At 38.4% G+C, this 14,432-nt stretch overlaps 1 protein-coding gene across 7 annotated transcripts in view; it reads left to right on the top strand.

The window, feature by feature from the left end:
* Window positions 1-14,432, top strand: part of LOC129946580 (uncharacterized) — a 490,943-nt gene that overhangs the window by 406,215 nt on the left and 70,296 nt on the right. For all 7 annotated transcript variants that reach the window (XM_056056821.1, XM_056056825.1, XM_056056823.1 and 4 more), the window contains exons 10-11: window positions 165-363; window positions 465-1,033. In XM_056056821.1, coding sequence (XP_055912796.1) covers window positions 165-363; window positions 465-1,033 — 768 coding nt within the window. The remainder of the gene's footprint in view (window positions 1-164; window positions 364-464; window positions 1,034-14,432) is intronic.

The following is a 14,432-nucleotide window of genomic DNA, read 5'->3' as shown; positions in this document are numbered from 1 at the left end:
TTTTTGTTTATTTTTAATTTACCTTTATTTCATTTGCTTATGTATGTGAAATGTGAATATGAAGTTAAAAGCGTTTTATTAATTAACAACAAAAAGCATTGCTGATAAAATTCTATAAATCATATAATTTTAAATACATTTTTTTGTTTTTGTTCATTTTATAGAAACATATCGCAAGAACTGGGTAAACGACTGTAATAAAACAGTATCACTGACAAAGGAACATCCTAGAGCATCGGTATGGAGTCCTTCGTTCCCTCGGCAGTATCCGGACAATGCAAATTGTTTCACCACAATAACCGCACCCAGTGGCTATCGAATAGTTCTGGAGTTTGAAGAACTGGTCATCGAAAGTGAACAGGGGTAAGTTGTTTGAAACAATATAGAACACAATTTCAAAAATATTACGTATACGCCAGAGTGTACTTTTGAACTTTTTGTTCATTTCTACTTTGTTTTCATAGTTGTACGTACGATTATCTGGAAGTAACCGAACCAACCATCAACGGCAACAGTCCGCACATGGGCAGTTTTAATATTGAACAGAAATTTACAAAATCTTCCAGGCATGGAAACAATAACAAAAACAAAATGCCACTTTTTACCAACAGCGCCAGCAGCGGTGTTAACCTAAACACAAATACAAATACTAATCGAGACTTTCAGCAGCAGCGAAATTCTTATGAGAACCCTAGCCTTAGTTTTACTTCTAGCCACATGAATGAAAATAGTTTTAACAATTTTAATATCGCTCAATCTAACTATCAGAATTTGTTGAATATCTTTTCGAATCTCTACAAACCGCATGCGAATTTTTTAATACAAACTCCAGACTATCCGAAAGGCAACACCTACTACCCGACGGGGAAGAACAGCAAACCGGAAGCTCTACCGAAACGATTATGTGGTGATTGGAGTTCAAAGTTGAAACTATTACGACACATATCGGTTGGATCGTATTTGGGTTTGCATTTTGTCTCGGACTATTCACATCATTTTGGTGGATATAAGGCGAAAGCTTTTATGGAAAATAGTAAGTTGCCTATGGATGTTGTAAATATTCATTAATATAGATTTATTTAGGGTATAGGGTTCGTTTCTATTATATTAAAATTACTATCATCATTTGTGTCTATAAACTCTATTTGAACTTATACCTATAATCAAATTAACATTACTCTAAATATTTAACCATTTCCTGTTCTATTTTTTGAGCAATTTATAGCACACACTATGTTATCATGATGTTCACTGCATGATAGTATATTTCTTTTTTTATTTTCCCTCGTGTACATACAAAATTTCATTTACATTTCATATTTTTAGGGAGGGGTTTGATTTTTACAAAACATATTTCCGCAAAATGGATATCAGTATAAAGGTTGACTTTTGATTCATTTCTGAAAGCGTTTAGTTCTCTGGAATCCATTCAGTCTTAAGATGATGTTTTGAATTAAAACATCAATATTTTCCATAATGAATTTTTTTATTTAGAGTCTGGGAAGAATATAGGTCCTGAACATGGTGTATTTGTAATATTTTAGTTCAAGAACTTAGATTTAACGATGTAAGACATTAGTTAATTCTAAATTATTATATTGTGGTAGCTAAAAAATAAAGGAGTTTAAGGATATTTTAGGGAATATTCGTGTATTTTGGTGAAAAGCTTGTTTCAAACATTGGTACTTGAACCGTATCAGAATTAAATAGTTTAGTAAAACCTGAACTCTTTAATACCCCCTCCAACACTAAATATCTTGACGGCAAAGTCAATAATCCAACATTAGGCCTAAATATAGCTCTAGATACTACATGTCCTCTTATACAAGGAAGAGGTAAAAAGAAACCACACTGGTGGAACTCAGGGCTAGATCCACTTCGAAAAGAATGCAGAAAACTCTTTAACAGAGCGAAAGCTTCTAGAGACATGTCTGACTGGGATTCATATAAAGAATCACTGAAGATATATAAAAACGAACTAATTAAAACCAAACGATCGTCCTGGAGAAACTTCTGTACCAACGTGGAAGATTTATCTGAAGCATCCAGGCTGCCAAAATCCTTTCCAAAAATCCAATCATGCCAAGCTGCTTGAAAAACGCCTCTGGCCTCTGGACCAGTTCAAGCAAAGAATCGCTCAACTTGCTACTAGACGTTCACTTTCCTGGTAACTCTAATATCATTAATAACATTGTACCAAATAGTTGTGACAATACATTATATCCCACACAAGGTCTAGTCACTACGGAAAAACTCAAATGGGCTATTAACAGCTTTAAGCCATATAAATCTTCAGGTTCGGATGGTATAATTCGAGCTGAACTTTAAGTTTTCTAGAAAACACCTTCAAGGGATGCCTTAAATTGGCATACATCCCGATGTCTTGAAGACAAGTTAAAGTCGTTTATATTCCAAAAGCTGGAAATCCAGCCACGGTAAACCTAAAGACCTAACACCTATCAGCTTATCACCATTCCTTCTCAAAACTTTTGAACGTTTGATCGATATCCACTTAAGGGCAAGTATTGATAAGTCCCTCCTTTCAAAGGCTCAACATGCCTACAACAAAGGGAAATCAGTTGAAACGGCTCTACACACTATGGTACGTACAATCGAATATTGCCTCCATCATAAAGAGTACACCTTAGTTGCCTTCTTAGATATTGAATTGCACGTGTATTGACATCTCTGAAGGAAGATAAGTCGATCAGCGAATTGATTAATCAGATGCTGATAAGCAGGATAATCAATTTTAAACTGGGTGATTTTACTGCACAAAGGAGTGTCAGCAGAGGTACGCCACAAGGTGGTGTCCTATCGCCTCTCCTCTGGAACTTAGTAATAAATGAATAATTAATTACTCTAGAAAGAGAGGGATACAGAGTTTTTGCTTATAGGGACGATGTTGCTATTGCAGTAACGGTTAAACATCCCCATAAACTAAAAGAACTCTTACAAAACCCTTTAAATAAGCTCATCAGATGGGCAAATCGGTGTGGACTAGGCGTTAACCCACAAAAAACCGACCTTGCCCTCTTCACAAAGAAATACAAAGTCCCACTCATTGACCCTCCCCTCATAAACGGTGTACCACTTAAATTCTCTGAACAAGCAAAAACAGTAATATTGACTACACCATACCCCATCCTCAGTTTAATAACTATAGCTTCAAAGTGACTATACCTTCCAGGTCTTCTTGGGAGAATACATCATTTTTGAACGATGATCCTATTAACTTTTATACACACGGATCAAAAACGGATTATTGGTTTGGTCGAGGCATATACTCAGATAGACTAAACTTGAGTCTCTCCTTTCGTCTACCCTATAATTGTAGAGTGTTCCAAGCTGAAATCCTGGCTATAAAATAAGTCCTATAATGGCTTAGAGAAAACGTTATGTCAACTAATGATATACGCATCTTCTTGGATAGCCAAGCTGCGTTAGAGTCCCTAGACTCTGTCTCCACTAACTCACTAACAGCACTAAATTGTCGATCATCTCTTACGGAGATGGCTACACAACACAGTTCAACATTCACCTTTTCTGGGTGCCGGGCCATAGAGACATTCCAGGAAATTGCAAAGCAGACGAACTTGCAAAAAGCGGAAAAAACTTTACCCCTGCTGGCTCACAATGCTAGCATAGGTATCCCCTTAGCTACATGTAAACTCATGCTAAAGCGAGATACCATAGGGAAAACAAACTTCAGGTGAAATAACACTACGACCTGTTTAGCGACAAAACTAATTTGGCCTAATCTTAGCGCCAGGAGCTCAAAATAATTAATCTCTGAGTAGATTGCACATTAGCTACGTTACAGGGCACTGCTTAATAGGAAGGCATGCTAATAGACTTCGAGCCCCTGCAAATGATTTTTGTAGGAGTTGCACGGACGAGGAGGAGTAGGAGACAATCTCTCATCTCCTGTGCACATGCCCTGCCTTATCACAAAGACGTAGAACCCACCTTGGAGACTACTACTTCAACGATACCAGTGTTCTAAAAAATTCTGACATTATTTGCCTCCTACGCTTTATTCGGAGCTCCAATTGGTTCGACGAGTTAAGCTGATCAACTGATCCATGTGGTATCACAACGGACCATTCTTTGGTCTAGGTGTGTAAGACTTCCCAACCAACTGCCACTTTTACCTAACCTAACCTTGTGTTAAACACTCTGCGGCACACTTCCATTTGATGATCAAAATTATCGAAGATAATTGATGTTTTATGTTAATGTGCCGAATTATCTCATCTTTAAGTTCTTGAATTCTTGCTGGTTTATTGATGTACGCCATTGAATTGAATTGGCGAATTGACATTTCCACCACGTAAGATAGCGCAACTATTAAATTTGTCAAGCAAAAGAACTTTTGTTTTCATAGCTGTGTGGCAAGTCGCACAGTCCAAATATCGTCTACATCTACATATATCTTCCAGTTCGGTCATATTTTAGAAGAAAATTTGGTAATTTTCATAAAAAGCCTGAATAACTTTAACGTGTTGCTCGATTGTTTACCTTGCCATTTTTCAAATTAAGTTAGTCCGAAATTGAGAAATGAGGTTTAAAAAAAACTTGACGTTTAGGTGTGTCTCATTTTTAATATCGGCCCTTAAAATTTAACCACCCTTTACAATCAAGTTTAGGAATTATCTTAAATAAGTTTTTTTTTAAATTGACGAATTAATAATAAAATGAGAAAAATAGATAATTTGCCATATTGTATACTAAAACTCTGGATTGAGAAGATTGGGACAAAAGAAGATAAAAATAATTTCTGATAAGAGCACTGCATCACCCCTTCAGGCGGAAGGGCTCATTTTTTAGAAAACTGAGTTGAATTAATGATTGGAAATTAACGGTCACGCGAAATAGCTTTTCTCAAAGCCAGAAATGTGTCTTTACGGAAAGTTTTTAAAATATATTGCTTTTTTGACATAGCATCAGAAAAAAATAGTTTTAAATCTAAAAATTAAAAACAATAGACAAAATGTGTAAACCAAAAAGTGTTTTGTTTCGTTTTTGTATGTTATTGAGTACTCAATATTGTTGTCAAGTATTGATGATTTTTAGTCAAGTAGTCTTTTCTCTGAACAAAGAGAGCCGTTTCGGTAAATCCGGAGATATTAGGGCTTATAAATATTCAAGGTTTTAAACCTCTAGGTCTTAACGCAACATAGCAACAAATCTACAGAACCGCAAAAAATGTATGTTTTGTTATTGATTTTAACCCTGATGAGCGAGTTTCTTCACCATGAGAATACCATACAATTTCAAGCCAACTGAACTTTCTTCAATGTTAGCTTAATTCATTTATTATGCTTGCATTTCGGAAAGTATTGTGTCCACAGAGACGTGATCTTAAATAAGTAACGAAAATATCAAAACTACCGAACTCAACACAAACTTACTTACTTAAGGTAAGTCCTGTGTGAACTAGGGCCTCACCCAACAAACTTCTCCATCTAACTCGGTCCCTAGCTAGATGTCTCCAGTTTCGCGCTCCAAGTTGGGTGAGGTCACTTTCCACTTTTGCGCACCACCTGATCCGCGGTCTTCCTCTACTGCGCTGTCCTCTGGGTGTGGATTCGAAGACTTTCCAGGCCGGAGCATTGGTTTCCATGCGCTCTTCGTGACCCAGCCATCTTAGTCGTTGGACTTTTACAATTCTGGCTAAGTCTAGGTCGCTGTACAGCCCGTACAGCTCGTCGTTCCATCTTCCCCTCCATTCCCCTTAGATGCATACGGGACCTTAGATCACACGAAAAACTTTTCTCTCGAAGCGACCCAAGGTGCTTTCATCATAGTCCATGCTTCTGTACCGTATAGCAGGACGGGGATGATAAGGGTCTTATATAGCAACACTTTGGTCCCTCGAGAGAGGACTTTACCACTCAATTGCTTTCTTAGTCCAAAGAAACAGCGTTGGCAAGAGTTATTCTGCGTTTGATCTCAGCACTGGTGTTGTTTTGTGCGTTTACAGTGGAGCCTAGGTACACAAAGTCCTTGACTACCTCAAAGTTACGACTGTCGATGGTGACGTTTTGACCAAGACGTCGGTGTCGTATGTCTTTTCTTGACGATAGCATGTACTTTGTTTTGCCCTCATTAACCAAATCAAATGGGGTGGCGCAACAGTCCGTTGTGAACCAGGGCGTAGTGGCTTACAACTCTCAACCATTCCTGTGTGCGAGTACTGTTGTCAGGAATGGAAGGGACCTACAATTTTAGGCCGAATCCGAACGGCTAGTTTGAGAAAACACTTTTTCATGACAAGAATTACTCTTGAAGAATTTGTCAATTCCTCGCAAGAGGCAGTACCCGCGAAAATTAATTTTTTTAAATTAAGGTGGCACAGGCAGGGATTGAACCCAAGACCCCTTGCATGACAGTCCAACGCACTAACCATCATGCCACGGGCACTACATTAACCGTTAAACCCATTTTTGCCGCCTCTGCCTCAATACTCACAAAAGCCCCATTGACATCACCCTGAGTTGTCATGCTAGCAATTGGACAGACTTTTGAAAGATAGTGCCTCTAATGTTGATGTGTGACCTCTGCACCATTCTTTCAAGAAAGATGTTAGACAAATCACATGACAACGCATAAACTTGTCTAAAAACTTTTTTAACATCGAAAGGTTCTGTTAAGTTGTTTCCAACCTTAAGGGAACAGCGTGAATTTTCTATGGTCATCCTGCACAAACGGACGAGTTTGGCAGGGATGCCAAAACTAGACATGGCTCTATACAGCTCGTCCCTGTATCTTACAGATACTCGTAAGTTGGTGCATGCTCCTAACCAACTTATCTCCAGCTGCTTTAAAGAGCTCGGTGTTCAAGCCATCCGCTCCAGCGGCTTTATTAGACTTCAGCTTAGATATGATAATATTTACTTCGTCTAAGTCAGGAGGACGGGATTGTTGGCTTTCGTCAACTACGTTGAATGGATCATCTTTCCTGACAGCGGAATTCGGTTCGTCGTCGCCTTTATACAGTCTGCAGAAGTGGTCCTTCCATATCCTCAGCATTGACTGGTGTTCCACAATGATTTTTCCACTTTCGTCTTTGCAGACACCTGTTCATAAAACTTTCGAACTACATTCCTGCTTTTAAACCTCTCAACATTTTCGACCGCACGCTTTTAATGCCCTCTTTTTTTCCTTCTGAAAAATCGGCGTCCCTCTCTCCTCTTCTGCTCATAGAGCTCATAAGCAGCTCTCGTCCTTTTGCCGCTTTGCGTGCCTGTTGTTTCGCTGCATTTGCCTGCCGACGTTCCTCATCAAACCAGGGGTTCCTTGTTGATGGCTGTTTGAAACCCAGCACATCAAAGGGGGCTTCTCTGATTTCATCTTGGCAATGTTGTCACTGGTTTTCGATACATTGTGTTGGCGGCAGAGAACTTCAAGAGAGGTTACTTGTAACTCGGTCGCGAAAGGATTTGGTGATTGTAGCCGTTCGACGTTGTACCTTCTCCCAGTACCTCCCTGTTTTGCCTTGGGTCTGGAAATCTGAAGTGCTACATTGGCTACAACGAGGTAGTGATAAAAGTCGTTGTTAGCTCCTCGGAAAGTTCGTACATCCATAATGCTGGAAGCGTGTCTGTCGTCGATCGCCATATGGTCATTCTGGTTGACGATAGATTGATCTGGAGAACTCCAAGTTCCTTTGTGGATGTTGAGGTGTGGAAAACGCGTACTGTCTACCATGACGTTTCGCCTCGCAGCAAATTCGCCCAGGACAGTTTTAATATCGTAGCTAGGACACTGCTCATATGTTTTGTCTAGGAGCTCGAGGAACATATCGTCTTTCATGTTGTCGTCTTTCCCTTCTGTGGGGGAGTGCGCGCATATCAGGCTAATGTTGCCGAATTTAGCCTTGATGGGTATGGTCATGAGACGCTCATTGATGCCCCTATAGCTCAAGACTTCTTGCCTTAGTCTGGATCCAATGACAAAGCCGCATCCAAATAAGCACTGCTAGTTTTCGTGGTAGCAGTCACCATAGTAATTATTGCAGTTTTTCATCCTCTTTTTCGTATTTCCTGGATGGCGGTAATGTCTGCTTCATAGCAGTCTAGGGCTTTCGCAATTGTTCGGCTGCACGTGGTCTGTTAAGGGACCTAACATTCCACGTGCATATCCGAAGTTCGTTGTACTTAATTTGTTTTACGTGGCCACGAAGTCACCGCGACGGCACAACCCCCAACCTGGAGGGCCAGATCCTAAGTATAACTCCAAGGATGGGAAGCCGGATAAAACCACTCCTTATAGGCCTGGGATCTGATTAAGTCGAAGGATCCCTATAAGTTGTTAACTAGTTAGTTCAACCTTACTGTAACTGTCGACGCCACCGTTGATTCCATCTCGGGAATTCCTCCGCTGCCGTCTGAATAAAGAGAGGTGCCTTAGTGGAAACACCTTTCCTCCCTCTCTCGTTTGCTGCCCCCAACAACTTTCCACTGGGGTTGGAGCCCAATCTTCAGTTGAGGTACTAGGCACCCGATGTTCACCACAGGGAGGTGAGAGTAGGAGTTGATAAACAGAGGTGGGTTTTGAGAATAACCTGTGGACGCTTGTGTCAACACATTTATAGAGTTACTGTACAGTAAAGAATGTTTATAATTTTTAAAGCTATGTTTTGAGAAACTTCCAATTTCTAAAGTCTTATCACTCAAGTTATCTTGTTCATCGAGTTTGCTTAAATACTGCATTATCGGACTTAATAAATATATGAATTTAAAGTTAGAAGAAGGTGTACGGAACTAGTTATAATTTAGGGAATATGTTTCATTAATTTTGAAACATTCAAAAAATTGCACACTGAAACCCTTATTGTTGTTCAAAAAGCGTCAAAGACTAGTTTTTCTATTAAAAATGCAAAAATCTTCAGATAAGAACAAAACGTTTAAATGTGTTTCTATAACTATTTAAATATTAAAGACTCGTAAAATCTCCACAATAATGCCTGGAGTCAAGTATACACTCGTAATATACCAATTTAATCATCATACAGTGTATGATAGAATTTATCACCATCGAATTATTATATCATCCCAATTCAATCACTTATTTACCATAATGGCAACCACAAAGGATTCAATTTTGACCAAACGCACTATAAATATAAATCGATAAGTATTCATATAATTATAATTTATGATCCCAAACATTTTCATTTGTTGCTGAATCATAATTCCCTCGACATGTTCACAGAAAAAAAAAAGAAAAATATAAAGCAATAAATCCATTGCACATTATTCGTAAATTATTGTTTTGCTCCCACACTAAGAAGCATATTTTATGAACAGGATGAAAAATACACACATGGGTTCATGTTTTGACATTTTTATCCATCGGAAATTGGTTTCACAAAATAAAAAAGAGGAAAAATTGAATTAAATATAAGCACTGAGCTGAGCACACACTCTGATGTCAATGCATAGTAATCAAATTTCACTTGATATCAAAAAAATTATAAAAACGAAAAACTTTGTCAGCTCACAATTTATGCAAATACTAACCCAGTAATTTTAGGTTTTTTTGTTGAAAATAAATGCTTAAAAAAAACATACCAAATTTTACTCTAACATATGCCATTGAAAAATTACCCTCTGGCAGTTTTTATAATTCAATTTTTGAAGTTATCAAACAGGATTTTGTATATTTAAAAAAAAATGTTGTTGTTATTAAATATACCTGCGATGTTATGGGTTTTTTTACTGACAGACATCAACAAGATTAATTCGTCCTTTGATTTAGTTTATTAAGACAATTGTTTCATTGGGACACAAGTGTGCACATTTCAAATAGAAACACTCAAAACTGAATTTTAACAAATAATTATTGTTAAAATACTTTCATAGAAGCAGAACCCGTAAAGCTGGTACTTCAATATTTGCGACAGTTAAACGTTTCAACAGTAAAAACGCCTTCGATTTGTTACGATGTAAATAAAAAATTGGTTCACCACAGTTGAATGGCCCAATAAGCCATTTTAAAAATTCCCTTAAATTTTAAAAAAATATTTCAATCCATATTTCTAAATAACACAAGAATTAAAATGGAAGTCACAAAACTTTTTCGTAACTTTGGAATATATAAATACAAAACCTGTATTTGCCTTAATTCAGCAGACAAAAACATTTGATGAAGCTTGGTATCAGGGCCTCTTATCGAAAATGTGTGCCTTCAATTTGAATGAATTCTACCTTTCCAAATGTTCATTACAAGTAATATTTTATTGGTTCAAGTCTTACAGCTACAACAAGTAAATACTAGTATGCCCCAGGGCTTTGTCCTGTCACCGCTATTCTTTCTCATTTTTATTCATTATCTCTGAAACTTTTGATGATAGAAAAAAAACAACCAACGGCTGTTGGCTGTCAACCAAAATGTCAAAATCAATCGATTTCGACAGTTTTTTGATAGCTGAATCGATAACTTTACAGTGATATTAAAATATAATACCATTCATGAAAACATTAAACCCCCACAGAAAAACTTGTTCGTGAACTCTGAATTGAGGATTAACTAGCTCTGGGTTTAACTTGGAGTTAACTCAGCTCTGAAAAACTAGGAATTAGTAGGCCATAAAATTTTGTATTTATAATAACTACACACTTAAGGCTTTCTTATTATGGGAAGAAACATTGTGAGCATTAGAAGTTGGAGAAAGAGTGAGTGAAAGGAGGTGCAAATTGGTTTTGAAATTCTTAATACATATTCCAATAACTGGGGAAGAGAGATTATGGTAAGGCTTTCTACATTCGTGTAGTACAGTTAAGGAACGAATCTCTGTACTTAACAGTACACAAGATGGGGCTCGAGAGTGTACTGATTAAGGAACAAAGGTCTGTTCTTGACAGTATACGAAATGGGGCTCGAGAGTATACTAGCTGACAGTTGATGTCTTTACCGTCACACTTAGATCAATACAGATCCATTGTGATACCCGTGAGTATTGCTACTCAAGCTAATACGAAAAACCTATGTGTTCAGTTAGTCAAGCCATTAAGAGGCTTTGACGAAGTTCAAAATGTTCGTACCAGGCGTACTAGAGAGTTCTTCTAAATCCCCGAAGAAATAGTTGCCAAGCAGATTCTTTCTTTGATTAGAGAGTGCGGGACAGTGACACAGAAAGTGTCTTCATGCACCTCCTCGTCACCGCATCCTCTGCATAGATCATTTGAACTAATTCTCATCTTTTTCATATGATAACCTAACAGATTATGTCCGGTGATTATGCTCACAAGAGATCGCAGTGATCCTTTGTGTAGCTGCATAATTCTTTCCCTTCTTTGTTTGTTAAAACAGGGCCAGATCTTTCTTGTAGTGCCGCAGGTGTCAAGAAGGTTCCACCTTTCATTGACCTTGATAGTTATTCTTTTTAAGATTTCCTGTTTTAAATAACAGGTAGAGCTGCTAACTAGCTGAGCTTGGCTTTCGTCAAGCATTGACCCTAATCTTGCAGCAGAGTCTAATGTTGTGCTTAAGCTCTTCGCGGCAACATGAAACAAGCTTTGATTTTATCTCAGTTGGAGTAATCCCTTTTATTGCCACTTGGCTATCAATGTAAAAGGTGATATCAGCTCGTGGTATGGCCATCGTTGATACCTTTAGCAGCTGTTGTCACTGCCAGGACCTCCACTTGGAAGACGCTACTCTAGTTTGGAAGCCTAAGCGATGCGGTTAACTTGAAAGCTTCAGAATAGAAGCCTGCCCCTGCAACAGTGTCCTTTATAAAGCCATCAGTATAGATAGCTATTGATGACTCACTGGAGTATGGTATATTATCTATCCATTCCTCTCTGCTTGGGATGGAAGAGGGAATGGTTTATAAAAATCAAGTTCGGGTATTTTAAAGTCTGTTGTAGTACTATGACCCATAACTTTATGAAGGATCTGGGCATGTCCTATAGAACTGTTTATCCAGACTTTAGTTTGACTAAGTCTCAGGGCACTTTTTGCCACAGATTCTTGAACAAGGAGGTCTAGGGGAATTAGATAAGGCATAACTTCCAGTCCCGCAGTTGGAGTGGATCTCATTGCTCCCGTAATGGCAGTGCACGCAAGTCTTTGAAAGCTTTCCACCATACCAAATTACCAGGTTATTGGTCTAATTATTGCAGAACACATCCATCTGATAATTTAAAGGTTTGGTCCCCAGGTTTTCCCGAAAATTCTATTGCATGAGTAAAAGGCAATCGATGTCTTTTCGAATCTATCTTTAGTGTTCAGGCCCCAGTTTAGTTTTTCATCTAAGATCACACCGAGATACTTTGCGTGATCAGAGATTTTAAGAGGGCAGCCTTTAATTGAAGGTATTTTAAAATTAGATATTTTTTTTCCTAGTCCATTTGCTTACCAATGAAAGGGCGTATTCGGTATGTTCACTGGTAGTGGGTAGGGACTTGTCAGTCGCTAGTAATGCAAGATCATCAGCGTAGGCTATTATCCTTACTCCACTTGATTTCAATTTAGAGAGTATGCCGTTCATGACAAGAACCCAAGATAGCGGTGAGAGAACTCAACCCTAAGGAGTGCCCCTGGATGTGGTTACTCTCACTTTCTTCCGCTTGCTCAGAGTTAATTTGTCTCTTTCTGAGCATACACATTATCCACTGTGTTATTGCCTTTTCGACTTTGTGGTCGTCAAAGGCTTGCTCCACTGTTTCGTTCTTCACGTTATTGAAGGCTCCCTCAATATCCAAGAACGTTGCAAGGGTATATTCCTTGTCATTCGCTGACAACACTGTTTCAACGCTTTTTTCTTAAATGTAGGCATGTTGAAATTCCGATATACAATCCGGTTTCAGGGTGCTTCGGATGTGTATATCAATTAGCCTTTCAAAAATTTTCAAAATAAACGATGATAGACTAATGGGTCTATAGCTTTTGGCCTTCGTATGGCTAGGTTTACCAGCCTTAGGGATGAAAACTGAACACACCCCCATTTAAGCTTTTAAGGCTATTATTGAAAATGCTAGCTATGTGTGGGATGATAAGGTTTATGCTCTTCTGAAGCATCATAGGGAAGATTCCGTCTAGACCAGGGGATTTGTACGGGGAAAAGAAGTGAATGGCCAATTTTATCATTTCTTCCGTTATAATATCCGATGACACTAGGGTTTCTGTATTATACTCTGTTTCTGGACTGCGGATATCAGCTACGCAGCCAGGAAAATGAGTAATCACAAGTAGCTCAAGCGTTTCGCCACCGGATTCAGTCCAGCTGCCTGTAGGTTTTTTGAGAGATCCTAGAGTGACTGAATCCTTGGTCAGAATTTTCCTAAGCCTTGCTGATACATTTGTACTTTCTATTTCGTCGCAGAAGGCCATTCATGAACTACGTTTTGCTCTTATGAGTTTGTATCACAGCCTAGTACCAAGTCCCATCTCTCAGAGGCAGCTTTCTCTACAAGCCGGCTTGTGATGTTAGCGGGAGGCCCTTCTGGTCCGTCATGCGGCATATAGCACGATGTCAGGATCAGTGGTGGGAGTCCCTTCCTTTCTAGTTTCACAGCACACTGGTCTGGATCACTGTAATTTGCTAAAAGAAAGAGATTTAACTTCTTCCTGGCTAAAATACAGTATCTGATACTACTATTTGCTACTTGTGTGGCTTTGTATAAAGTCTGATGCATGTAGTCCTCTATTTCTGCCACCTAAAATCCAGGGTTCTTGAATCAGAGCAATGTCAATTTGTCTACTTCCCAAGATGTAGACAAGATTTGAGCTGGCGGCTTTACAGTGATGAAGATTAATTTATATCAATTTCATGTTCATAAGTAACTGGTAAAGCTCTAGGATAACATTTGATTGGTTTGAGGGAAGGAAGGTAACTGGCGATTTCGCTAGAGCATAATCTATTAAATAATGATAAAAAAGGACAGATAAGCAAGTTAACGACGGTGTCACCAATGAGTTCAATTGCTCTTCCTTTAATACTCGCCAAGAGACTTCAGTAAGTTTGCAGGAGCACCAGTCCAGGGATGGAAATTGTGCTCAATCTTTGGACATGTTTATGTCTTATAGATAACAGTCAGATCATAAGGGTAGTTAAACTTCTTGCATCTCCTTAGAGAACCCAAACATACATTTTTGGCAACATTAAACATGTGATCCTAAAATTCTACTTGATTTCTTATTCCCCATTGTTAAAGATTCATTTCCGAAAATTTGGACTGGTAATCCAAAAACAAATATGAAATGACAGACAGTCAGGACAGAGCCCTTAGGTGAACCAGCATTTATTTTATGGTTTTCAGACTTGAATTAATCGCTTACTAATTGTGTTCAACGGCCCGAAAAGTAATTTCTAATTTAATGAAATATGGCTTCATCATGGATAAGAGAGTCTGGCTCAAACTCTATCAAATGCTTTTTTGTCAAACCTACCAAATTATTGTCATTTAAAAGAGTGGCAC

This window comes from Eupeodes corollae, chromosome 2, assembly GCF_945859685.1.
Source record: "Eupeodes corollae chromosome 2, idEupCoro1.1, whole genome shotgun sequence".
Taxonomy (NCBI): domain Eukaryota; kingdom Metazoa; phylum Arthropoda; class Insecta; order Diptera; family Syrphidae; genus Eupeodes; species Eupeodes corollae.
This window is presented reverse-complemented; position numbering and strand designations above follow the sequence as displayed.